The sequence below is a fragment of the Sipha flava genome, unplaced genomic scaffold, assembly GCF_003268045.1.
Source record: "Sipha flava isolate LNK unplaced genomic scaffold, YSA_version1 72_pilon_pilon, whole genome shotgun sequence".
NCBI classification, from domain to species: Eukaryota; Metazoa; Arthropoda; class Insecta; order Hemiptera; family Aphididae; genus Sipha; species Sipha flava.
Window position 1 is genome coordinate 565,965 of NW_020273612.1, and position 27,978 is coordinate 593,942.

A 27,978-nucleotide genomic window follows, 5' to 3' on the forward strand; every position below is an offset into this window, starting at 1 on the left:
AAAATGTGTTTTATTTTACACAAATTTTAAAATAACAAATTCAATCATTTTCAATTTTCAAATATTAAGTGATAAAATTATACTATACAAATTGGTATTTTTATACTTAGTTAAATAAGTAATACATATATAAAATATATATAAATAAAAGTATATTAAATATATAACATATCATTTAAATCAATAAATAAATTTACTAGCATCTTTATTTATTAAATTATTTTACCCGGCTCCATAAAAATATAAAATTAGTTTTATCAATGCTCATCTGGTCCACTATAATTTGGAGATGTTGGCGAATAACTGGGGGAAGATGGAGAATAATTTGGACTTCCAATTACAGGTGAATATGTTGGCGAAGTTGGGGAATATCTGAAAACCAATTTATGAAAGTGAAACATTTCTTAAAAAATTAGTCTTATTTGCTTACCTTGGACTAGCAAGTGAGAAATTGGTAGGTGAGTAAACTGGCGAACTAGGGCTGTACGACTGATTATATTGTGTACCTCCAGCATTTGGTGTATGTTGTAAAGAAGAAGGAGAATATGAAGCATTCGAAGGTGAATACATTGGACTTGTAGGAGAGTATGTAGGACTAACAGCAACTGAAGGAGATGTAGGAGAATATTTATAATTGGTAACACCTGATGCAGCACTTGGTGTATATGATGGTGAAGATGCTGTATACTGTGGAGAAGTTGGACTGTACGATGGAGAAGTTGGACTATAAGATGGAGATGTAGGACTGTACCTGTTAACATAAATAATGATTTCTAAAATGTCTGCAAAATGAAAAACACATTCAATTAAAAAACAAACCTCAATAGGTTATTAAAAAAACCTATTATCTTTATTCATTCCAATAAAATAACTTCTAATCAAATTTCTAAATTAATAACTAATGAGCTATTACTATAGCTGGTTTATATACATTATAAATCATGAAATATCTATACTTAAAGTAAATATATTATAGTAGAAAATTTCTTATTTAATGCATCTATTTTAAATCATATAGCAAGTGTTAAAAACAAATACATACATTAACATTTATTTTTTATTTTTTAATACATGTTAAAATATTATCAGGAGAAAAACAAATTAGTCAATATTTAATATGTAATTTACCAAATAGGTTAGTGTACGTTGAACAGTAAATGTTATTTATAAATTAGTAAATCATGTATTTTTTTTAAAGGAAAACACATATTAAAACACTTTATAAGACTTAATAAATATTAAGCTATGTTTAAAATATGTTTTAGAACAAATTATGTCACTTATCTGAAATATGCTAATTGCTACTAAGTATACAAAAATTGCCATTTGCATATAAATCTTCACTCTAATTATGAATAAAAATAGGTGAATTATGTATTTGATTTAAAAATGAATTTGGTATACAAGTGAAGGTACTTACGATGGCGAAGTCGGACTATACGATGGGGATGTTGGACTATATGATGGAGATGTTGGGCTGTATGAAGGGCTAGTAGGACTGTACCTGTAAAAAATAAAAAGATTATTCAATAAATTATAAAATTAATAGATATAATATTTATTTAATGATTATTTCTAGTTATAAATATTTTGTTGCATAGATGTACTTAATTTAATAAAAATGTGTTTAAAATTCAAATAAAACTTACAATGGAGATGTTGGACTGTACGATGGAGATGTTGGACTATATGATGGAGATGTTGGACTATAAGAAGGTGATGTTGGGCTGTAAGACGGAGATGTTGGGCTATACCTAAAAAGCAAATTTAAGATTAATCAACTTTTTCAATATATAACTTATTGAAATTTAGAAATACATACGATGGACTAGTTGGCGAATAAGAAGTATGGGAGTATGAAGGACTTGTGGGCGAGTAAGATGGGCTAGTTGGTGAATAATTATAATTAGGTGACATAGAGGAGAATTTTGGAGTATTTTGTTGAGTGGCAGAATATTGTGGACTTGTTGGTGAATAATTAGTTGGAGTCATAGAAGGTGATAAAGATCCAAATTGAGGACTAGATGGATAATTATAATTTGGTGACATAGAGCTAGGACTGGGCACATAAGGACTAGTAGCCATTCCTGGTGATCCAGGACTACCAGGAGTGCCACCACTTGACATCCAAAATGGAGATGTTCCACTAGCTTCACTCGCTCCAGCTGGTGAAAAACCAGGTCCTCCAGGAGTCATACCAGCTTCCAAACCTATAATAAAATATTTGAAAGTGAGTGATAATTAAACAATATAAAAGTAATTTTTTAGTTATACTTGAAGACCAGCTATTTTGATAAATTGGGGTAGATGTTTGATCCCATGGGGTCATAGCAGGTGACATAGAAGGTGTGCCAGCAGCCATGAACATACCACCAGCGCCCATACCCATGTATCCATTATCCATTGGTAATTCAATACCATCCTTGGCCTTTTCAGCATCCAAAAGTAAATCAAAACAACCTATAAATAATAGCATATTAAAGCACCTTGGTAATGATTTTTTTCAATTATTATGATTAAATAATAAATATTAATAAAAAATATTTAACCTGTTCCCATTCTAGGCAATTGTCCCATAATAATATTTTCAGATACTCCTCTCATTGGGTCAACTTCAGCATGTGAAGCAGCGTCTAATAAGACATCAACAGTTTCCTCAAATGAACATCTAAAAAAATATAGAAAAGTATTATTTATAAAAATAGTGAACATAACTAAGTTATCATGAAAACTAAGCTGTAATGTTTAAATCAGAAATGAAGAATGTGTAGGGGAAATGAGATGAAATTCAGAATGTACAGGTTTATGATATAAATTATGACAGAATATAAATTATATAATATTAAACAAAATTTAAGAAGATATTATGGAGGGTTAGGATTGTTATGAAAATCATGAATAAACAAAATAAGAAAGATCAATACCACATAATATTTAAAAGAAAGACAAACATTAAAAAACCTTAAAAGTAGTACATTAAGTATAGGAAAACAATTAATCAAATAGGCACTGACATTATTTAGTAATTATCTAATTGAATTTAAAGGTTACCTCATTAATGCTCCAGTATCTTGTCTATTTATACCATGTCTAGTAATAGCCATCAAATGACCTTTAGCTGTCATAACATCACACAACAATGCCAAATGACGATAATTAACGTACAGACCATAAAATTGTAACACAGTATTCATTTCTTTTTCAACTGACTTACGTACAGCTTCAATACCTAAGACCTGTAATTCAAAGTTAAATGTTATCAAATTTAATTTTTTTTTTTAATTAAACCCATTAATTTTACCGAAAATATTTCACAAATATCATTAGAGAACGTTCTCACAGGGTCAACATCTCTTTCACTTAATACTTTCATCAAACTTGTACCATCTGTTTCTAACAACCAATCAGCAATTGCTTTAAATTCTCCGGTATCAGTAATAATTATTCTTTTCTTAGAATCAGTTTGAGGTAAATGCATATACACTTTACCAATTGCCTCTATACCCTAATTATCATAAACAAACATATAAATTATAACAAATAAAAATAAAGTGACATTATTATTAAGTTACAATTTTCTTACCTGTAATGTCATATCAGATAGCATATTTGCTTCAATACATCTAAGGAACATATCATCTTCCATTTTATCAACAGTATCTTCATCATCACCACCATTCATTTTCCCATCTTCACCATTCATAATACGTATACGTAAAATTAACTTATCAGCATTATCATCATTGAATATACAATTAAGATCATCACCAAAGCCAGCATTGATTTTTTCAGATATTGCTTCCATAGTCAATTTTTTATCTAAATATAATAATTTTTTTCATTCAGTTTTGTCTAACAATAAATAATTTTTTCATTAAATACCAGTCATTCTTTTTCTATCTAATTCAATACGCAATAACCAAGCTGAAATTCTTGTTGGATCAAAATCAGGCATTTCATAGTAAACATTTACAAACTCCTGATCTTCTCTAATAACTGTGTTTTGAGGATCCGGATCATAATAAATAGCAGTATTGGCAGTCACTTTACGTAATGTTGTATGTTCAAGACGACAAAGTACATTTTTAGCTTTTTCAGCATCTCTAGCAGCAGCTCCAGTTAAAAACACAGTAAGTGATGGTGCTTTAGGATTTTTACTTATATTAATAATTTCCTAAAAGTAATATTATACCATTAATTTACTGATTATCATAAAGAAGTAAAATAAATTACTTTCAATCTAGGTACTCCAAGAGTTACATTCTTTGAAGAAACACCAGCAAAATGGAAAGTATTCAATGTCATCTGAGTAGCAGGTTCTCCCAAACTTTGAGCAGCTATTGCTCCAACCATTTCACCAGGTTGTGCCTGTTAAAATAACAATTACAACAATAATAATTATCAGAAATACATTTTAAATTTCTTTACCTGAGCTTGTTTAAATCTGTTTTCAATTTCACCAACTAACCATTCAAATGCTTCAGAAGATAAACGGAAATTTTCAGATACTGCCTTCGTACATAACGTGGAACGTACCAAACATTGAAATAATAATGTAGCATTTTTGTTAGCTTTTTTGCTTAACTCATCTTGACCAGCTACAATTACACATTTATCCAACAAATCTTTAACACCTATTATTATAAACAAAAATATCTAAAATATATTTCAAAAAATCATAAATATAAAATAAATCTAATTACATATCTCAACAAAATTACATGAACTTTAAGAAAATAAGAAATGTTATTTAACTCCAATTTTTACAGTAATTAAAAATATTCATCAAATTTTTCCCTTGATATTTCCAACAACATGTTTTTGGTACCTATTATTAAGCTTTGAGATGATGTATTAATTAGTAATAAAATAATAAAAATTATATGAAAATTAAAAATTAATAAATGCTTAGTACTTGTAAATTAATACATAAGTAAATAAACAAATATTTTATGTATAGAAACTCATGAGTTGCAATTTCGTTTTTTCATATTCAATCACAATTTGATTAAATTTGTATAAAATTAATAAAGAATTTTTAATTTGAAACCGATCATACTTTACAAATATAATAATATTCCAGACTAAACTTTTATTTATTTATTTATTTCTACAAATAAACTATTTGTTTATTTATTTATATATCATAAATTGGTACTTGAAAGAGATTATATTTTATTAAGAAAAATATGATTAGGAAGTAGAAGAAAACCATGTAATCTATATAATTTTTCAATAGTTAGCAGTGCTATAACTAATATTTATGAAGTAAATACAACATCAGTTCTAATAACAGTTTTTTAAAATAATCATATTATTATGGTTTAAGTAAAAATGGTTGTATAGAAAAAACGATTTTTATTTTCCAAAAGTTATAAGAAGTGGGAATTACCTTATTATATGTAAACAAGAAATGCATATATATAAATTTATATTTATGTATAAAAATATAGTCATACCATGTATTACTTTTATTGGATTCAAGTCTGTTGGTCCTCTTTTATTTATGTGAAATATTTTTTGTACATTCCAAATCATACGTTTTAGATTACAAGGCAATACCACCTTACTTTCACCTGAAGGAAATATTTCTCTAAGAGTATCGCGGTCATTTGTTAATTGTTCCCATTCTTTTTCTAATTCAACGACAGTATCATTACTACCCATCATTTCTTTTAATACATCTTCAGTAAATATTTTTCTGATTTGTCTTTCATTTGAAATATCAAATTTAAATTCATTTTCAAATTTTTTGTGCGACGGTTCTATAGTAGCAATATTCTGAAATTCGACTGCTTCACCACATAAACCATCTTCTCCATAACGTAATTGAATCAATTGACCAACAGAATTACGAACAGTTCCATCATAATGTACCATAACTGATTCCATAGCTTTAATTAAACGTCTTTGAATATAACCTAGAAAAATACATGGTTTTTATAAGTTAAATAAACAAATGATTTCACGCATTAAAAAACATACCAGTTTCAGCAGTTTTGACAGCAGTGTCAATAAGACCTTCACGACCTCCCATAGCATGGAAGTAAAACTCTGAAGGAGTTAATCCAGCTAGATAAGAGTTTTCTACAAAACCTCTTGATTCAGGACCATAGTCATCTTTTATAAAATGAGGCAATGTGCGTTTACGAAAACCAAACGGTATACGTTTGCCTTCTACATTTTGTTGACCTACACAAGCAATAACCTAGGTCCAAAGGTATTTCAAATTAAAATGATAAAATATAAAATAGAACCGTATAGTAATATACCTGAGAAATATTAATATTGGAACCTTTAGAACCAGATACAACCATAGCTTTAAGGTTATTGTATTCAGTCAAAGATTTTTTAGCAGATCCTCCAGTTTTATCACGAGCATCATTTAAAATTCTGTTTACTTGATTTTCAAAGGTTTGACGAAGTGTGTTACCCGGTGTTGGTTCAAGATCCATATTATGAGCTTTTTGTATAACTTCTATTACATCTTCTTTAGCTTTTTTAATTGCTTTTTGAATTTCCAAATAAGTTTGTGGATCAGCAATTGTGTCACCAATACCAATAGAATGACCTAACACAAGAATTATAAACATAATGCATAAAATAATGTGTTGAATTTGATATACATTACCTTCATATAAAAGCCAGTTATTAACTACTGTCTGAATATTACCATAAAACCGTCCGCATACTTCATGTCCCAATTCTAACATACATATATGAAGTAATGATCCAGCTGAAGTACCTAAGGTTTTCTTACACAATATTCCCATTACTAATTCACCATGTTCGACCATTACCTAGAAATAGATAAATTATTTTCACAACATACATACATATGTAAATACATAATAGAATTTAATTATTAACTTTTTTTTTTGTGTTTTTAATTATGAAAAATCAACAATCTGTTACATATAGTTACAATAAGATGGGTACATAAAAGGTTGCTGAGGACATGAATTGAAGACGTTATCCATTGATAGTGCTTCAGTGTGTATTATTATATTATTTTTTATTTTTGTTATAGAAAAAAATGAAAAAAGAAAATGTCGTTTTAGCGGTTGAGTAAGATGGCCGGGAAATGAGTGGGAGTAGTCTTGAGATAAGGGAATCGGTATGTTGAGGTAGGCGAGAGTGAAATCTGTTGTAATATTGTTAAATAATGTCTTTGATATAAGGAATTTTCAGGTCATTATGAAGTGTCGAATTTGATATGTATGGAGAGTATTATTAACTTAAATTACATTTTCCACAAACATTTTTAAAACCGTTAATAATTAATGAATCATGAAAATACGCACTAAATCAGTTATTTTTTGAGCAAACTATAGATTTAATTAAATATTTTTGGGTTATTAGTAGGGTTCAGGACTTATTGCACACAAATTGTAGGAAATATGCATTCACATCTGCGCTTAAAATAATCAAAATATGCAACTAAATTTTAAATGTAGATAATTTTTTTTTTGTTTATTTATTTTTTGACAACAATAACTCTGTAAGTTTAAAACTTTTATACTACTTGTATGATAGAATTAATTTTCTTCATTCTTTTCTCATACAATGAAACAAAGGTTTAAAATTATAAAAAATATAAAATAAATTTACTTCACATAAACCACAAATATGAGTAAATATGCTTTAAACAACTATTAAATTTAAAAAAATCTGTCTAATACGCAATTTGCCTTAAAAAACGGCAATTATAATTTTCTTATTTCAGTCTGTTGTCATAAAACAAATGTATATCTTACTCAAATAATTCTACAGCCATTATTAAAGAATATCCAAATAAAATAAGTTCCAAACACTATTTATTAATATACTTCAAAAATGTATTATGATAATAATAAAAGTATTATTTAATATTTTTAAATAAATAATATTTAATAAGTACTAATTCTGAAATCAATCAATACCATAGAATTAATAAAGAATTATTATATAAAGAAAAAATTATTCAATTCAAAATAAATATAATGTAATAATAGTAATAAAAATAAATAAATGTATAATATTTAGAAAAAAAGGTTGTTTTGGATGAAAATATTATCTAATTATTACAGTATATTTTATTTATAAGTTAACTAAAGAAAACTAAATTAAAAATGTTTATTAACATCAAGCTATTTAATACTTACCTAAAATTTTCCTGAGAGGTTCTGTGAAATCAAAAATTTTATTAGAAGTGTTTAATACTTTCTAAATTTTGAAAATTTAAAACATTTGATAGTTTGTTTGAAATTCTTGGAATATTTAGAAAATTTTGCAGTTAATATTACTTATATTTATATACAATTAAAAAAAAAAAAATAATGTAAGTCATTTTAAATAATTAACTTGTAATCAACTTTCTGATGTTTAAGCTGATCAATAGAAAATAAATATTACCTTTGTATCACCAGGTGATATCCATTTATAAGGACCATTATCTTCTTCATCAGGATGAGTAGAATGAGTACGTATCATGTTGACATTTCCAGGAATAATTAGAGAAAATAGTTGTTTTCCAGTCCACAAAACTTTTGGTTTTAAAATGCAAGGAGTAGGCATTTTTCCATCCCAAATAGGTAAATGCATTAATAAATTCATCATTTGTTCCTTAAATTATTTAAAAAGAAATTATAAGCAGATGAATAATAAACAAATACCTATACATTAATAAGTTTTTAATTATAATATTCAAAGTAATTAATTAGAAATAATTAATAATAATAAAAATCAAACTAAGTGTCAATAATGAACAAATATTTAACTATACATATTTTGACCCTTAGTACATTTAGTAAATTGTTTGTAATAAATAAATAAAAATTATAATTTATTAGAATTTAAATTAAGATTAAATTAGATTATAATGATACAAAAAAATATACATTTAAAATTAAAGTATGAAACAATATTGTTAAATACGTACATACATGTACATATATATCAGTATCTATGAATATATTAATTTATGGAAACATACAATAGCCTTGAATTATGTTTTATTCTAAAATCCGACTTGTTTATCTACGGAGAATTAATAAAAAATATACAATCATGAATTAATAACTTAACCAATATTTTAGAGATAATATTAATAAATTATTTTTATAAATGAGCATTGAATACATATTTAAATTGAAAGATAAATAAAATGCCTATTACACATTTTATAATGTGAAAAGATACTACTATACTAGATTTAAATAACAGTAATGTTGAGTCTTAGACTTGTAATTTATGTTCATTCTCGAGTAAAATTTGTATAAGTATGAAAACTAATACAACATTTATTACTTGTAAATAAATTATTTTACCAATGTTTTGGAGATAATAATATAAATAATATATTATTATTAACGAGCATTGGATTGAAAATGCATCTTATCAAGTAAGTTTAGATTTATAGTTTAATTGCTTTTTTTTTGGTTAATCAATATCATCTGTTTGCTTTTCATTTTCATGTGTGAATTATCTTTTTTGTAATAAAAATTTGATGCAAAATGCCCAAGAATAGAAAATCATTATACATTCATAGAATGGACAGACCTCCATAGAATATTCAAACTCATATATAATATACATAAACCCAAGAGTAGCATTTAAAAACATTGTGATATCACATAATAAGTTTTCACTTTTATTACACAGTAGAAATTGTTTATAAGTATGGACTAACTAAAGAACAAACAATATTATTCATTAAAAAACTTCAATAACAGTAAATATGTAAATTAATAAAGTTTAAATAAATATGGATGCATAAATATAATTGTATGAGTTTTAAACTTAATGTTTTAATCAAAATTACATAATTCTTAATAAACTACTATGAAAATACAATGGACATAATTAGTATTAATATTCAGAATACATATAATATATGTCTCTAATAAAATAAAAACTTTGTAAAATATTAAAATGTATAACTTTTAAATACACAACCATCAACATTTTAAAATAAGTAAGATATTTTTGTATACATAAAAACTATAATCATTCTTAAGTTTTTTAATGAATAAAATACAATCATTAATGAGTATTGGTTTAAAAAAATATTGAATATATCTTTCAAATATTATTTTACAATTTTATAGAATGTTAACGATAGTATGTTATTAAAAAATACTAAGAGAAGCTAAAATTCATCGTTGCTGTAAAAAGTAAAATCAATAATTTACCAAGCATAGAGTACTACTTTTCAACTTTATACAAATTTGAATTACGATACTAATAACTATAAAAAGATATAAAAAAATTTTGATTAAAACTTAATGCCCTGTACTAAGAAAAATATTGGTATGAATTAAAAATAAATAAAATAAATAAATTCTTTTATAGTGCTATAATTAATGAGCGATGGATAAGAAAGTACACTTACAAGATTTAAATAATATACTTTCAATGTTTGAAGTTTAAGATTAGGTAATAAAGTATAATATAAAACTAAAACCTTAATTTTAACCTCTTAATTTTTTATTCCAATGTTTTGGAGATAATAGCAAAAATATAATGCCATCATTAACGAGCATTGGATTTACAAATTATTGAAAACATTTGCCATTGTAATTATATTAGAAGTTACAATTCTATAAAAATAATATGTTTAATATTAGATGGTTTTTAGAAAAATAACTTTATGTATTGCATGTGTTTTTATCCTAATTTTAAACAAATATCAAAATGTCAACTGAAAGTAAAAAAAAAAAAAATATATGAACTTCGTTTGTATTGTTTTTATTATAAATAATGTAGATAAAAAAAATGACACATCTTAATCCTGAACTTTAAATACTAAAAAAATTATACTTAAAAATGTTTGACTTGAAATAAAAGCAATAGGACGTGAAAGAAAGTTATTTTAGTAATAAAATTAAGTAAAAGAGAATTATAATTATAACAGGTATTTAATACATATAGTTGAATACAATATTCATAGGTACATTAAAATTAAAGAATTGTAAAACTATTTAAATTGGTATTATTTATAAAAATAAACCAAGCTTATTAAACTTTTAATTAATTATTTTAACAGTGTTATAGAGATAATAGAATAATTATTAATAATACTATAAATATTTGAATAACAAATTGTCACAGTCAAAGCTTCAAAATGAGCAAATAATATTCATTATTTTATAAACCTTCTGAATTAATTATTCCAATGTTTTGGAGATAATAGCAAAAATAGAATGCTATCATTAACGAGTATTGTGTTCATAAATGATTGAAAACATTTTCCATAAAAATTCTATAGAGCAGTTATAATTTATAGTGGTACATGGTATTAGAAATATAATATGTGTTATTTATATTTAAAGAGTTATAGGGGAAAAAAATATCTGACATTAAAACATCTTGTCATATGTTTTAAAAATTAAAGTATTTTTTTTGTGTTATAAAAAAAAATTAGTTGTATTACTACAATACATTTTTTTAAATTATTTTGTTCTTTATCTCTTAGTTTTTTTAGTTCTGAAACATTAAAACTACAATACTGAACAGTTTAAGAATGTTAACTATTATAGATTTTCCTCATAGTCCTTATTTTTGATAGATACATTAATTTTAGGATGAGATGAAAAAAAAAAAGTTAAAGTAATAATAAGCGGGTATTCATTATTAAACTTATAATATTGATGAGTTGTTAGAATATTAAAGTTAATGAATTGTGAATAGAATACATTAGGTGAAATTAAAAAATATACCTTGAGTATTCAATTCTTTATAAATTATTTTTCCAGTGTTATGGAGATAATAGTAAAATTATTAATAGTACTATCATTAACGAGCACTGGTTAAATTTTTTTTTTTTAATTTGCCTTTGTTTGCACATTACAGCACACTGGTTAAATCGCACAACTAAATTCTAGCTATGAATAGTTTAAAATAATGTGATTAATAAGTAATGTTCTTTATTACATGTGCAATTTGTGAATTGGTTATTGATAATACCTAATACAGTATGTACTTTGATATTAAACAATGTTCATTAAATCAGATGACAAATTATTTTACCCACTTCCTAATTTAGAAAGTAGTTGAAAAAAAAAATGAATGGAAAACATTTAAGTATTTATTAGCTTATAATAACTATTTTAATTCATAAGTATTATGAATTTAATTTATAATAGTTTTTTATTTACTTCAATTATTTACCTTTTCAAGAAAAACATCTCTTTTTGTCATTTTCCTTATGGCCGTCAAAGTATCTTGGACAATACCCATAACTGGTTTATTAGCTTGTGGAGTGATAATTTGTCTAGGAGTAATATGAATATTTTCTACTTCAGCTCTTGTTTCCATGGATTGGGGAACATGAAGATTCATTTCATCACCATCAAAATCAGCATTATAAGGAGATGTACAACTAATAAACATAAACAAAATATAAGTATACAGTTAATTTTTGATCAATAAAATAATAGAAATAACCTTAAATTCATCCTAAATGTAGACCATGGTAAAACTCGAACTCTATGACCCATCATACTCATTTTGTGTAAAGTAGGCTGCCTGTTGAAAACTACCAAATCACCATCCTTAATGTGCCTTTCAACTTTATAACCACATTGTAAATGTAAATCTGATGGTTTAGGATGAAAACGTAAGTCTATTCTTTCCCCATTATCACGTATTATATATTTGGCTCCAGGATATTGTGAATTACCACGGCGAACCAATTCTAACATACTAATAAAGATAATAAATATTATTCATATAAATAAATATTTATATAATATACAGAATGATCCATTAAAATATATTCATTACCTCAATCAGTTTAAGTGTTTATGAAATAATTTTTTCTTCAAAACTAGTTAAATATTTAAAATAAAAATTTTTATTTAATATTTTTCATTAAATGCATTCTAGTTTTTTTTTTTTATTTTTTTTTTTAAATATAAGAAAAAAAATTAAGGGATTGAATATTCTTGATTGTGATTATTAATAGTTAACATTTATAAAAGTTTCACAACTATGGTCAATTTTTATTAATAATCTCACATTAGTAACATATTTCATTAAGATAATGAACAAAAGTAATATCAATAAGAAAATTAAAGTTAAGTGGCCCTAAAAAAAAAAAAATTAGTAGTTCACAAAGATTTTAAATTCCTGAAATTGATTAAGGATTAAAATGAAAAAAAATTCAATTCAAACCTTGTTTTATTTACTTGATGTATAAAAATAAAGAAATATATTTTGCTCCTTGCTATTAAAAATAATATTTAATTAATAAAATCAAAATAATTAAGAATAGTAAAAAAATTGAAATTTTTCATTATAGGTAATATTATTTATAATAATATTTATTACATAAATATCTCTATTTTTCAAAAAAATATAATTGTAAACAAGTGCTGTTACTATACTATAAATGGATCACCTTTAATACATATTTATAATTAATTAATATACTTACTGATCAATGTTAAAAGGAGTGACAATTTCTGGAAAGGTCATGTTTTGAGCAATAGTACGAGGTACACCAACTTCATCGATTCGTAAATTTGGGTCAGGTGTAATAACAGTACGGGCAGAAAAATCTACACGTTTTCCCATCAAATTTCCACGAATTCTACCTTCTTTACCTTTTAAACGTGCTTTAATTGCTTTCAATGGCTTACCCGATTTTTGCATAGCTCTAAAGTTTATAAATGAAAATTGTATTTATTTTTTATGTAACTTGATATTTTAGTCATAGTCTAAATTAAATATAATAAAGGTATATAGATAGAAGCTATAATACAATCATTTTACAAAATTATAGAGATAAAAAAGAAATGAACATTCATAAAATTAATGAATACTTAAATTATACAACAACACAAATTTGTTATTTACCTTGGTAGTCCAGGCATATCATTATCAACTAAAGTTGCAACATGGAATTGTAGCAATCTAATATTTTCAGCAATAATATGTGTAGCAGCACCAGATTGTTCATTACGAATTAATTCATTGTTAGCTTTTACAATGTCAGATAATTTATGGGTTAAGTCATCCTAGGATAAAAGTATACAAATTAACAAATTGTTTAGGTTTCCAGAAAATATAATATAGTAGGACATTGCTAGTCTGTCATATATAAGTAGAGTGCGGATTTCTATGCAATCACATATTTTTTTCCTCTCAATATTTTTTGATTTTTGTCAGTTATCTCCACGAATCATCATAATTTGAAGCTAATGGTGAATTTTTTTTTGCATATTTCTACATATTTAGAGGTTATTGCATATTTTTGCATATTTTGGCAAAATTCAAAATTTATTACATATTCAAGTGAAAATTTTAAAAAAAAATGTATAAAATAATATTTTGTCAGGTAGAAAAATTAAAAATAAATTTTATAGTCACTAAATAATAATTTATATATATATATATATATTTAGTTATAAAATAAACAATCAATTATGACATAAACTTAATCGCTCTTGCTGTGTCAGTCGATTATCGACATACCACTTGCTTCAAATATGCCCCAATAACTTCGGTTGACATCGAGCGTTTGTTTTCAGTCTTTAAAAGATAAACGACACAGCTTCACAGAAGATAAACTTGAAATGCATATGATTATTCATTTTAATAATAAATAAAATTTTAAAAATAAATTAAGTTCAGAAAATTCCCTAAATTTTTTCGTATTAAGTATTTAAGTAATTAATTTTTATAAGTTGAATTATAAATTTTAAATAAATAAAAAATTCTTGCATATTTTTTGCATATTTTCATAATTTTGACTGCATATTATATGGCATATTTCAATACTTTTAAGTGCATACAAATCCGCACTCTATATATAAGTATAATTTAATACAATTATAAATCACTTGAATAGTAGTTCAGTTATAGTTCATATTTAAATAAATTAAATTAGGGCATTCATTCTGCTATACATGGTATAATATTTTGAATTTAAATTACTAACTACTCTAAATAATTAGTTTTTGTTAGATGAAATTATCTATTAAATCTAAGCTTTCAAATTTAAGTAATAAGTACCTATTATTATAATTAATTTTGTAATTTACTAATATTAACCAAAACAACATAACTATGAAGTAATGCAAATTATAATTATTATGCTATACTTGTAAGTAGAAAAAAAAATTATGCCTTTTCAAGATAATTATAAAACATACTTGATTCCTCATAGATCCAAGCATTACAATTGCAGGACGCACAGGCAAAGGAGGAACAGGCAACACTGTTAGTATCATCCAATCAGGACGAGCAAATTTAGGATCCATACCCATAATTACTACTTCTTCATCAGAAATATGTTTTAAAATTTCATGAACTAGTTCAGCTGACAAGGGTATTTTTTTTTCTTGAGAATCTTCATTGACATGCTTCCATTCAGCAGTTAAGTCCAAACCTATACGCCGTATAGTAGGTTGATAGCGACCACAACCACCGTGACCAAGTTTTTTTGGCTATAACATAGTAGGTAGATAATGGTTAATAAGTAACACTAATTATTTCAAAATATTAAGTCCATTAATATTTATTACTAACAGGCATATTGGGATCGTTGGCATTTTCTTTATTAATATCTAGTTCATCTCCTCCTTCACAAATATTTTTACCCTTACATAAGTCATAAATAAAGGCTAAACGTTTTCTTTGTTGTCCTTTGGATTTCATAACAATCTCTTTAACTTTTGGGTGAGACTGATACAAAAAAAAAAAAGAGAAATTGTAATTAATTAAAATAAAACCTATTGATTTCACAATATGCTTACCGGGCTAACTAATAATTTAGAACAGTAGAAACAAACACAACGTAGAACTTTAATAGCCTTGGTTATGAACCCTATGTGAAACACTGGTTTAGCCAGTTCAATATGGCCAAAATGACCACAACATTCAGTCATATTACCTATAAATGAATCGAAATCAATACACCATATAATGTTTGACTAGTAGTTAACTAACCGGCGCAGGTTTGGCATCTTGAGAAACGATCAATAACACCTTGCCGAGGATCCATGAGTCCACCAAGTTTGGGTCGTCCGCCTTCCATCGTCTCCGAAAAACGAATGCCTCCTTCCGTGACCGACATTCGGCGCTGCAACCACAATAGTAATGAAATAAGGATGGACACTTACTCGTAGTACTTCATATTAATAAAGTGGACTAACGCATTCGTCAGGAGACAATATACCGAACTGCACTCGTTTGACGGTCCGCAGCGGAGCCTTGGAATCGCTGGCGGCCATTGTTTACGATTTTAAAACGTGTGGCGTGTACACTCGGTGTCAGGCTATACGAATCAAAAGAAGAATGCGTCTGTGAACAGCTTCGCGGTGGATATGTCCACGAGAACTTTACGCAGTGCTTCGAATACCGTGCACGCGACGAGTGCGACACATCGATATGCCGTGTAAGAACGGGTTGACGATTAGATCGGTTCGATTTACGTTAACATTTTGACGCGACCCCGGACAGCCGGCGAGACGCAAAGAACGAGGACACTCGAATGGCGCGAGGCACGTTGCACAATTGGCATCGGTCAGTGTGCAACAACCGTTCCGTTACACGTGATAACGCTGCGACGAGTGACGACGGGACGCGATGTTTCTGGCGTCAGTGTAACCAGATGTACGTTATTGATAAGTGATTTCGCACCAGCGCATGAGGTTGTCGCGGGTGTTGTCATAATAAACGTATGTTGTAAACACGATTTAAGATATATCTATGTATTTTAAATCGTTATAGGAAAGTAAAACACCACCATAGACCTTACAGTGCAAGGTCTATGAACACCACCCAATTCATGTTTCTGCCTTCATACCCAGAATCAGGGCAGACGTTAGATGAGTAGAGGGTGCAATACCCCCCACCTGTGAATTACCTCTTTATACGGTCGACGATCTTCAACAAATTAAGGCATTCTAGTGTTGTAGAATTTTGTTTTAGAAAGTAGTCGGAAATATGTATATTTATAACCCACTCCTCTCCCTTTCTGGAATATTTGCTAGCGCCGACCCTGCTCACAATGCATAAATATAAACAAGTATTTTTAAATCGTCCCTTCATTAGAAGTTTCGTATTTAAAAAAGTGATTTTTAATTATTATTAGAAATTATTAAAATGTTATATTATATTCATTTTTTATTTTTCCCTTTGAGATACTTTGTAAACATAGTATTTAATACAGTAGCGGATCCAGAGTAATTATTAAGGGAGGCCATTTTATATTGTGGACATAGTAAGTATATAATATATAAATTTCAATAATTCTATAATATTATAAGTATTACCGTTTACCATAAATATTTCTTAATATTCCTAATCTCTTTTGTTCTACACCACCTTTATAGACTTCCAAAAATCTCGCGCCCCCTTCTTCTATAAATTGAAAAAATCAATCACCTTTTTTTGTGTATTTTACAAATAAACTATAAAATATTCGGAATTAATCAATAAAAATTGTACTTATTAATAACTGCTTGCACATCACCAGCAATATGTACACGACCCCCCAGAGGGGGGACGCACCTCACAGTTTGGGAATCATTGCTGTAAAGGAATAAGCTTAGACTTAAAGCCGAATCTAATATGATAATACAACTTTCATCAATAAAACTCAATATCAAGAATATTAAATATTTTATGTATATATATAAGGTTTAATATAATACATTTTCTTTATTATTAAACATTTTGTAATATTAAAAAAAATTTCATTTGTCTTATTAAAATTAAAATTTAGATGTCCTGTTTGTCTATTATTAAGTATTATACTATTACATATTAAACACTGAATATAATTTAATATGTATAATGTGTACATTTATCAAATTTTTGAATTTTAAAATATCGTTGGCGTAGTTTACTTGGAGTATCTATTGGTGGTCAGTGTCGTAGATACAATTTTTTTCTGGGGGGGGGGGTGTTTAAGAGTAAGTTTTTAAGTGTTCTTAGTATATCTTAAAACGAGGTTATATGTAATAATATTACATTTAAAATGGTATTATTATTATGTCCCGTATTTAATGAAAATTATTTTGTTACTCAATTTTTAATATATACCTAATCATAGTAAAATTAAAATATTTTACTATAATATGTAAATATCAATAAATAATAATCAAATATTATAAAAAAAAAAATCTTTGGGGGGGGGGGGGGGGGAAACCCCTTACATCCCCCCCCCCCCCCAGTAACTATGCCACTGATGATGGTCGATGAATAATATTTGGTCTTTTTTTTTTGCACTTGTATAACTTGTAGAATAAGTTGTCGATGCTGTACTCAATAATTAAGTCCAATATAAGTATTTATATTTAATATAAGTTTATTATAATTTATGAATTTTATTAATAGTTTTATTTTATCTTATTTGTGAGATAAAATCAATTACAACTTGAAAACTGAAAATGACAATTGTGAAATGTATAAATAATATGCATAACGTAGGTATATGAATACTTTGATAATGTTATAGCTAACAAGATTCCTAATAGAAACATAAAATTTGATTTGAACCCCATGAAGTTTTCAAAGTTAAATCGAATTCCTTCCTTAATTGTACTTTGGTACTTGTGCAGTATATTATAATGCCATAATTCCTTCTATATATTAATATGAACATATCATTATAAATTACCTATGTAATTTATGCATTACTAATAACTGGGAATATATAAATACATGTAGATATATAGCAACAGACAAACTACTAATCAGATTTCTCTCAGTTAAATTTCTAATATATCAGTCAATAAGATTCTATATAATTAAATAAAAGCAATACGTTACAAACAGTCAATCAAACTATTATAATAAGTTGTTTCAAAACAAATCCAAAATAGATAAATTCCTTTCTTATTGTTAAAGGACAAATGTCTTGATAAAATTTTATCCTTTTTTAATGTTAAATTATTCATTCAATCTTATCTTAACACGGAAGATTTAAATTAATCGCCTATGTAATTTTAAGTTTAAAAGTTTGATTAGACTGGCATTATAAGTTTCAAGAAATAGACAAAATCCGAAATAGGCTTAACAAAAGATTCAAGCAATACTTAAAGGTACTTGGGAGTTAAGATTATTGAAACTAGCGCCTGATGTTTTGAGGGAACTTGATATTTATAATTATTTCCAATAGAGAATATCTAAAAAGTTTAGGAATCTTACATTTGTGTTGGAGATAATTTATGTGAGTAAAATAAAAACTGATGAATTTAATTTAATTAGCGTTTATTGATTAGCTTAATGTATATTATGTTCCCTTTATATAAGTTAACACAATAAAGTGTTGATGAAATGTTTAAACATTTTCTTTTCACGGTGAAACGTGGTTGTATCTGTAAGGAGTTATAGTTGTTATTTTATGTATTTAATTAACTGTCTAGATATTTCTTAATTGTTTACCATATATCCGTTAGAGACGTTTAAATATAATTATTTATATAATATATTATATCAATTTACGCGTGTGTAACAATAAACCGTTACTGTCACAAAAAATTATAACTTTATTGTAAGAAAAAAATTCTTACCACACATTTAAAACTTAAACTTATGCTTTGAAATTTCTCATTATCTTTTATTAATCTTTTATTAATATAATAATATGTAAATTTATGTTAGATGACTTTATTTTATTATTTAAGATGTAAATATAAAATACATAGATGGTATTCAGTTTTAATAAGCAAAGTAGTCTCATAGAAGTTCAATATACCTACTCTATAAATACAAATTATTAGTATGACAAATAATTTAATATACTTGGATAGCACATATGGTATACGATTTTTTATTTTAGATTTATAAAAATTTAAATTGTAAAAAAATTAAGTTCATGAGTAGAATTAATTTAAAAATAAATTTAAAAATATTTAATAATGGTTAGATAAAAGAAGGATTAACCATTTTACTGTTAGTTTTTATTTTAAAAAGCATGGTGTGAAATTGTTTATATTTAAGTAGGATTTTTTTAACTAATTTAAATATAACTAAATATAATTAAATATAATTAATATAAAAAAAAAACTTACTTCACAATGATATTGTATCTAGGTAAATATTACTGATGCAGTTTTGGTAAAAGTAACATCTTTATACAGGAAGCTGTATATGAAGCTTTACATAACAAAATGAAGTTTACCTACGTCACTATATTAAATGTTATGTTTGATACTATATGTATACTATACTATATACTATATGTATACTATATACTATATAGTATAGTATACTATACTTATGTTTGTTATATGTGCTAATACTAATTTTAAAATGTTTATACTATACCTAAACATAACCTTGATTAAATAAAATACGAGAATAAGATAAACAATTAGTTTAACTGCTTTGGTGTAATGTGCTTATGATAAAAAGAAAAAAAATATTGAAGTTACAGTCATTGACTTAACTAAATAAACACTTAATGTTTTAAAGTAATTTAAATTTAACCAAAAATGGTAAGCCATAATAATTTATAGGCTTTAATTCTTCAATAATCGTGGCTTAAAAGTAATGTAAATAGAATAGTTAAATTACCCAAAAAAAAAAAAAAAGAAAGTAATTAAGAAATAAGTTTTTAAACTCATACGTTCCTTGACAAGATTGATTTTTGGAATAGTACTACCGAAAAATAAAAATAAAATATAGAAACATAAAATTTGACTAATATTTTTTATTGGTCCAAGAAAAATTATTCATAAAAAGATTCCCCAAGTTTAATGCTCAATGTAAAAGGTAAAAATAACATATTCTGAACAATATTCCTAATATAAAACCCGTAAAATATTATATTCAAGTCATATATTGATCGAAGCTTTTCAAAAAATTACTTTAAAACGTTAACATATTTTTTGTGGTATTGGAAATACAAATTGAATGAAAAAAAAAAGGCAGTAGTAAGACACTCGTTGACTTAATACATTTAATAATCTTGATTTAAAAATCGATTAAATTAATACAATAATATTAAACATATATTAGTTATTTTATTATATTTTTCAATCATTCATTAGACATTATACAATAGCATTATTATACCAATTAAATTATCATTTAATTTTTTTTTAAAAATAACAATTATTCAAGTGCAAATTATATTATTATTATTAATATATTTTAAAACTTTTATTCGAAAAAAATGTTTTTATTTCGATTAGTTATCAATGATCATATTTAATTAAATTTTTACGTGGTGATCATTTAAGTTCAATGATTTATAATTCTTAATGTTAAAAGTTTCAAAAATAAAGGAGTTCACTTGAAATCCATTAAACAAAATTAATGTTTTTCAATTATGTTTAGAGAATTTTTAAACATTTAATACATAAATCACATAAAAATTCATTTTTAATTTTGAACAATCATTAATATTTAACGATTTTAATTACCATTATATTACTAATAGATAGGTTATTCTAGTAAGGTATCAATAACTATATTAATTTAGTTAAGTATACTCGTAAATGTTGTCATTATGACAATTTTGACAAATGTTCAACTAATAACACCGTACTAATATTTTTAAACTGAATTTTATATTTTTATTAAACCATTAAGTATTTTAAATTGAATTCAATCATAACTTTTGAAACAAAAAATGATTAGAAATCAAGAATTTATCATGATAAATTCTCAGTTATCGTTGATAATGAGCAAACTATGATTCTTGATGCGTCGCACAAAAACAGCTTCCATTACCGAAAAGTTAAAATCAATCATTTTTCCTATATAAGTTCACGGTATAGTGCCAATCGATTTTTTTGGAAAGTCTTTTTCCTATACATCTTACATGATATTACATGGTAACTACAACTTTTCTCTGGTTTCATATTTTTTCATTACATCATTCGTTGGCAATTTTTTCAGACAGATATAGTTAGCGGGTTTTCTCTTTTTTTTTTGGACAAATGTTTGTGTATGAACAATTTATATCTATTGGATATGTATCACTGAAATGCGACTTTCAGTCTCAATTCTCATATTTCACTACAAATTTCTAAATATATAAAATATCTAAGATACACTACTTTGTCATATCGCTGATAATTTCGATGATTTCTAAAACAGAATTATACTTTAAACTATTTTTAACACATAAATATTCGAGTATAATTAATTTTTGCCAAATTCCATATGATTCGTATTTGAAGGAAAATAGTATTATTAATTATTATTATATTTGTTCAAATATATATATATACATATTACTGTATGTATATTGTATCATATTTATGAATATATTGATAGATTTTTTTTTTATTGATACATTGAGTCAAGTAATTTAAAATGTAATTTTATTTAATTTGATAAAATAAATCATTAATTTGTATTAGGTTTTAAAAATTGTATTCAATACTATTCCTAAGCCATTTTTTGTACTTAAAAATGTAGAAGATAATGTCAACTGTCAATTTTCAATTTTCAAATGTCAAATTGTCAAATGTCAATTGTTTGAGATCTTTAAAGTTTAAAAATAGCTTAATTGAATAATTGTATGAATACATTTATATAAGTATTGCTTTTTGTAACTAAAATTTCTGATTTTCAGTTATATTAAATGAGATTTATAATACTTAGCTGCATAATTATGTAGATATATTAGAGATCAGCATACGGCTCAACGGGCACGTATGCGACTGGGATTTAAAAATAAAAAACCATGAAACTCCAGTGTGGAATACAGGGATGGGTAAATAGTATTGTCGTATAAACAATAAAAAAAATATATATATGACAAAATAATATATGATTTTTAGTGGAGAGGGTTTGATTAGTGGTGAAAATTTAAGTTTTTCAAAATTTTTTGTGTTTTTCAATTAATCGAAAAACTATTGAAAAATTAAAAAAAAGACCCATGCTTCTGGTTGAATCAGTATACAAAAATATATTGTAATTATTAATTGATTTTGTACAATTTATGTATGGAAGGGCATTCATAGATACGCCACTATTGATAATATTGATAAGGGTCGCATTTTTTAATTTGCCTAAGGCTTCAAAATGTCTTAATCGGGCCCTAATCGATTAGTATTGTTTTTGTTTTAATATCATCATACCTCTTTAATCTTACTACCTACTTAGTATCTATGGTTTCAATTTAAAGATATTCTATTCGGAACTATTCTAATAGGCTGGAACCCGATTGAGCACGATTGATCTTTTTCGAAACCCGATTGAGCACGGTTGCAATTAAACAATAGAAACCAAAAAAGAACCAAAAAACCACACTATTGAGCACGAAAATGGGTGCGACGTTGCCGCTTTGTACTGTAGAATATTCGGTGTACCGTATTACTGTGCATGCAAGATTTTTTTATAATTATTATGTAATTCAATTTTAGATATGTAACGATTATTTCATAATTTAAAATTTTTACGGCTCAGGTTTCATAAAAGAAATAACTCTCCAATAGAAAAACGACAAGAAACCATTTTTTTCGCATTTTTATATTGTTGGTGTAAAGAGCTCGGTGCGTCCATATTATTATTACAAAATAAAATACATTTGAATATAATTATTTATAATTAAAAATCTTTTATTGGATTTTAAACACATGTTATAATTAAATATTTTTTTTTTTTGCTAAAAAATAGCACTCATACAATTGTCATGAAAAAGGTAAAAATTTGAATTTTTTTTCCCTAAACATTTATTTCCAACTTTCAACAAGTATTAAAGTAGGTAGTCAGTATTTTTAAATTTAGAGTACTCACGATAAGCCTTATAGCGGTATTTTTAATGCACGGTAAAGTCAAAGTGCACGCGACAGTTTTCGAAATATCGCGCCATAATTTTACTGCGCGACACTCGTGTGCTCTATTCATTGTAATGTACTTTAACAAAACGCGCAGTAAAATTACGGCGCGGTAAAATAATGCTAGTGTGTTGCCAGCCTAATAGTTTTCAATATGATAACGTTGTACACAATATTTATTTTTTTTCCGTGCTCAATCGGGTTGTCAAAAAGGTTGGCCGATAACGACCGTGCTCAATCGGGTATCACTGTTCTAATATATATTTTATAAGAAATATTAAGTTGAACGTTCTTATGGTCAAAAATGTGTTGAACTATTGGTATTTTAGGGATATTTTTCGGATCGGGCATTTATGAAAAATGTCTGATCAGGCCGAGTTATTATAAAAATATCAGCCTTGACTTGGGTGTTTATGAAGTATTCCGTTCGGATCTAGCTTGATCGGATTTTATAAAAAAATACTAGGATATAATGGGACAAAAAACATAAGGTTCTTTTATATTAAATAATATATCGTATTGCAGACGAATACTATATTCAGAATCGTTTATTGAAGTTGACTGTTTATTATTACTTACAAATGTGAACACCAAAAATGAAAAGAATACCAGCAAAATTATCTCATTTCTAACCAAAATCAATTATATTAACAAACTCTAATATTGTAAAAACTTTTCTTAGTTTCTAAGTTACAATACCTATAATTTGTTATTTATTTTAATTAATTAATTTTCCTTTTTTCATGTATTCTATCATTTGTATCTGAACTACTTTAGGCTAATAACCTACGATGTTGAAGCCTATTTCTAATAAAAAAAAAAAAAAAATGTGAACGAATGAATAATAACTACTTACACAATAAAGGCCTTTAAATTATTTTATATAAATTTAGATATTAAATATTTTAATAAATATTAAACAGTAGTCACAGTATACATTTATCTTTATCGACATTATGTTATCTCGAAATAAAATAATTCGAATTTTGGTTTCATTACAGATGATCATTTTTATAGAACGTTAATTTTCTCACACTTCTATTTAAACACAACTTAACGATATTCTAATTTGAATACATTTTAATTTACCAACTGGAATTTAATTCTCAGTTCTTATTCTGTTTTTGAGTAGAGTGAAAATATGAAGTAAGTAACGTTTATGTGTTATTTCTCTTATTTTATGTAAAATACTTAAAGAATATTTTACGCTGTAACTTTGGTCATTTTGATCTTATACCCAGTTTAATTAACTTGGATAAGTTGACATAATTCATTTTTATTTTGTATACTATTATTCTATTGTTAACATTTTGAAAATTTAAGTTTCAAAATATAATTTATCTCATTACAGTAAGTATAATACTATAATGCGTGTGTATATATATATATTACGGGCAAAGTATACATTTTGGGCGATATAGAAAACGGATGATATGATTTAATGAATAATGACATGTATTTATATTATTAGAAAATATAATAAGTTTTTTAATTTTATTATCACTTATTGTCGCATGTACTGCTTCCGTGACATTTTGATGAACATAGCCGCTCCGCTGCTTTACACTTGCACTTCCGTGTTTTACATTTTTGTATACATGTACATCGATCGTAGCTCTGACCACCCAAATTTGAAGATTTCCGTGCTGCCCCTCTGAGTGAAATCTTGGTATCATCAACTTCCAGAAATCTTTCTTTGCAAATTACAAATTGGTTTCTATTGTACAGAGTTGAAAAGCGGCCTTCCTTGGTCCCGATTTCGTACATATTATTGTTAACTGTAAAAACAGAATAAATACATTTTTATAATTTTATCTGGAATATTAATAATATAAGTAAAATATTTTTGAGTACCTGAAAGAATAACTCCAATAATGTTTCTAAAATCACTATCAACGTCTGGAATTTTGACCGTTACTGACTGACCAACTTCGCCGGGACAAAAACGATTCTCAGAAGCTTGCTTCATTTTTATAGTTTGAACTTTCAAATTTTTAAGTGATTCGGTTCTATTTTCACGAATAGCTTTTATTTTAAAAGGTACAGCTAAAATAAAATAAATACATTGATTAATTTTATTTAAGTATATAACGTAATTATTACTTAAAAATTGAAACTAAAAATCTAAAATTATAATTAAAAGGTATTATTATTACTACATAGATATAGGTACCTTCTTTGTTTTCGATGCGTTATTACATTTCGATACAGTAGAAATAGAATTCAGAGCTCCTTCGAGGTCTTCTTCAGTTCTTAAATTACTTATTATATTTATAAACTTTATTTTAACTACGTTTTACAATTTATCATATTTCATTAACTAATATCATCCGTTTTCTATACTGCTCAATATACGAAGGGCATTTTATATACTGTCCGGGCAATATATAAAATGCCCGGGCATTGTATAAAATGCCCACATTGTATACTTTGCCCATAACATATATATATATATTAGGGTTATTCAAATTTATAAAGGTTAAACATTTTCTTGGGAAATTCCAAATAAATATCCCTTTTTTAAATGATATGAAAAAATAATTGTGTTTGGACTCAATAACTCAACATCTTACTAAAATTATAGCCAAAAGTGTTGTTTTTCAATTTTTTTTTCTTATTTCAAAAACTGAGACATTTAAAAAACAATTTTAATTATAAATTATAGAGGAATATACTTTTTATATATTATTATAAAAATTATATTTAAATCATTATTTCATATGATAATTAAATATAAAATTGTTTAAATATAAGGAAAAAATAATTATCTTTATAATTCTGTTTTACGAAATATTTTGTTTATATGTATTTTTAAACCAAATAAATATTGTAACTTTTAAATGTATTTATGTATACGAGATATATAATTATAAAAACATAATTTTTAAAACTTATAAGGCTGTCTATAGAGTAAATTTAAATGTAATTTGATCTAAGTTGAGCTACAAATAGCTTTTGTAAATATTAGATTTGATTTTGACTTACATTTCATATATTTAATTTTGTTTCCATTCCTTGTTAAGCCCATAATGAATTGCATTTACTATTAATTTTATTATATAGTTTAAAGTCTTTATTGTTGTATGATACCATTGGTTTTACGATAGTGTTGTCTTTTGTGACTATACTTTGAGGTAATAAATCACACCAAAGATTTTATGTATCAAATATTAAGATAGAAAACTAAATTTTGTCAGTTTTTTCACAAGTTATAACATTTGTTGAATTTTTGTTTTTTTTTTTGGTACGAAAGAAGAACTAAAAATAAACTTAAAAATTATTTCATTATATTATTAAATTATAAAGCATTTCCCATAATGGGTTTATCTTTACTTTGATATAATAATTTATTTTAGTTATTCAATGTAATGCATTTGGATCATAATGATAAAATGAACAATTCAAACTTACAGCATTCGCTCAGAATTTATTTTTCAAATGCAAATAATGCAATGATTTCTAGACTTGTAGTTGCTTCAAGTTTACATAAATTAACAAGGTTGACTTAATAAAATAAAATAGTATATTTTGTGGCTTTTTAAAAATTTTATTCAACCTTAGAGTAGAAATAAAAATAAATAAAAACAACTACTTACAAATGTGTTCGTTTTTGATTAATTGCTAAATATCAATTAATGAATAATTTATGTATATTATAACATTAAGACAATGTAATATGTATTGTATCTATTTTATTACACCTTATTGTTTAAAATTTTTCAAAAAAACATTGCGTATATTATTCACTATTATTTAAGTATGTTAAGTATTGTTATTATTTTATGTACTCGTATTAAATGAATGCAAATTTTTTTGTTTAATTTAATTTTATCGTGCAAAAGATATATCCAATTGGTCATTGGTTTTTTCTAATTTTTCGTAGTCTACTGCGGATGCGTAACTACCGCGTTAGCGGTTTCCAAAATCGAATCTTTAGCATCATAAATCTTAAAGGAAGCAATAAAACGAAACGTAAACCTCCCCCATTGGCTGTTTACTGTGTTGTCGCCAACAACTATGTAATATATGAATGTTAGGAACTAAGGTCTTGGACTATTACACTTAGTTTTTGAACGTGATCAAATCTGAACAATGATGTGATTGTACAGTTTTTTAAATTCTATTATCTCATTAACATAAAACCTTTTTTAAACTTTTTTCATTACATTTCGATGATAATAAATTGGACTATATCTGCCAATGAATAGGTATTAATTTTTTTTTAAATCACCATTTATACATATATTTT

At 25.7% G+C, this 27,978-nt stretch overlaps 2 protein-coding genes across 3 annotated transcripts; both read right to left on the reverse strand.

Annotated features, from left to right (window-relative positions):
- Window positions 1-186: 186 nt before the first annotated feature.
- Window positions 187-16,530, reverse strand: LOC112692266 (DNA-directed RNA polymerase II subunit RPB1-like). Of its 2 annotated transcripts, XM_025566873.1 has the most exons (27): window positions 16,140-16,530; window positions 15,934-16,066; window positions 15,741-15,877; window positions 15,514-15,669; window positions 15,138-15,431; window positions 13,840-14,000; window positions 13,418-13,639; window positions 12,427-12,684; window positions 12,151-12,361; window positions 8,395-8,604; window positions 6,632-6,800; window positions 6,273-6,571; window positions 5,986-6,208; window positions 5,460-5,921; window positions 4,429-4,634; window positions 4,234-4,368; window positions 3,883-4,174; window positions 3,584-3,819; window positions 3,302-3,505; window positions 3,052-3,236; window positions 2,550-2,668; window positions 2,275-2,460; window positions 1,823-2,210; window positions 1,650-1,754; window positions 1,421-1,504; window positions 431-751; window positions 187-372 (listed from the first exon to the last, which is right to left on the reverse strand). In XM_025566873.1, exons 1-27 carry the CDS (start codon window positions 16,215-16,217, stop codon window positions 258-260), a joined length of 5,589 nt encoding a protein of 1,862 aa, XP_025422658.1. In that variant the 5' UTR covers window positions 16,218-16,530; the 3' UTR covers window positions 187-257. The 2 variants fall into 2 exon arrangements, with proteins under 2 accessions (XP_025422658.1, XP_025422659.1); XM_025566874.1 differs by lacking the exons at window positions 187-372; window positions 431-751 and adding an exon at window positions 1,195-1,345 and having other exon boundaries at window positions 16,140-16,217.
- Window positions 16,531-25,229: 8,699 nt separating this feature from the next.
- Window positions 25,230-26,757, reverse strand: LOC112692301. Its single transcript, XM_025566929.1, has 3 exons — window positions 26,715-26,757; window positions 25,584-25,775; window positions 25,230-25,507 (listed from the first exon to the last, which is right to left on the reverse strand). Exons 1-3 carry the CDS (start codon window positions 26,755-26,757, stop codon window positions 25,230-25,232), a joined length of 513 nt encoding a protein of 170 aa, XP_025422714.1.
- Between the last annotated feature and the right edge of the window lie 1,221 nt (window positions 26,758-27,978).

Coding starts and splice junctions, on each gene's coding strand:
- LOC112692266 (XM_025566873.1), bottom strand. CDS start 16,217: ATGGCCGCCAGCGATTCCAAGGCTCCGCTGCGGACCGTCAAACGAGTG. Junction 6,572..6,631: donor TAACTGGCTTTTATATGAAG/GTAATGTATATC, acceptor TTCTTGTGTTAG/GTCATTCTATTGGTATTGGT. Junction 1,505..1,649: donor TACAGTCCAACATCTCCATT/GTAAGTTTTATT, acceptor TATTTTTTACAG/GTACAGTCCTACTAGCCCTT.
- LOC112692301 (XM_025566929.1), bottom strand. CDS start 26,757: ATGGGCTTAACAAGGAATGGAAACAAAATTAAATATATGAAAT. Junction 25,776..26,714: donor CAAAATTAAATATATGAAAT/GTAAGTCAAAAT, acceptor ATTTTATTTTAG/CTGTACCTTTTAAAATAAAA. Junction 25,508..25,583: donor TATTGGAGTTATTCTTTCAG/GTACTCAAAAAT, acceptor CTGTTTTTACAG/TTAACAATAATATGTACGAA.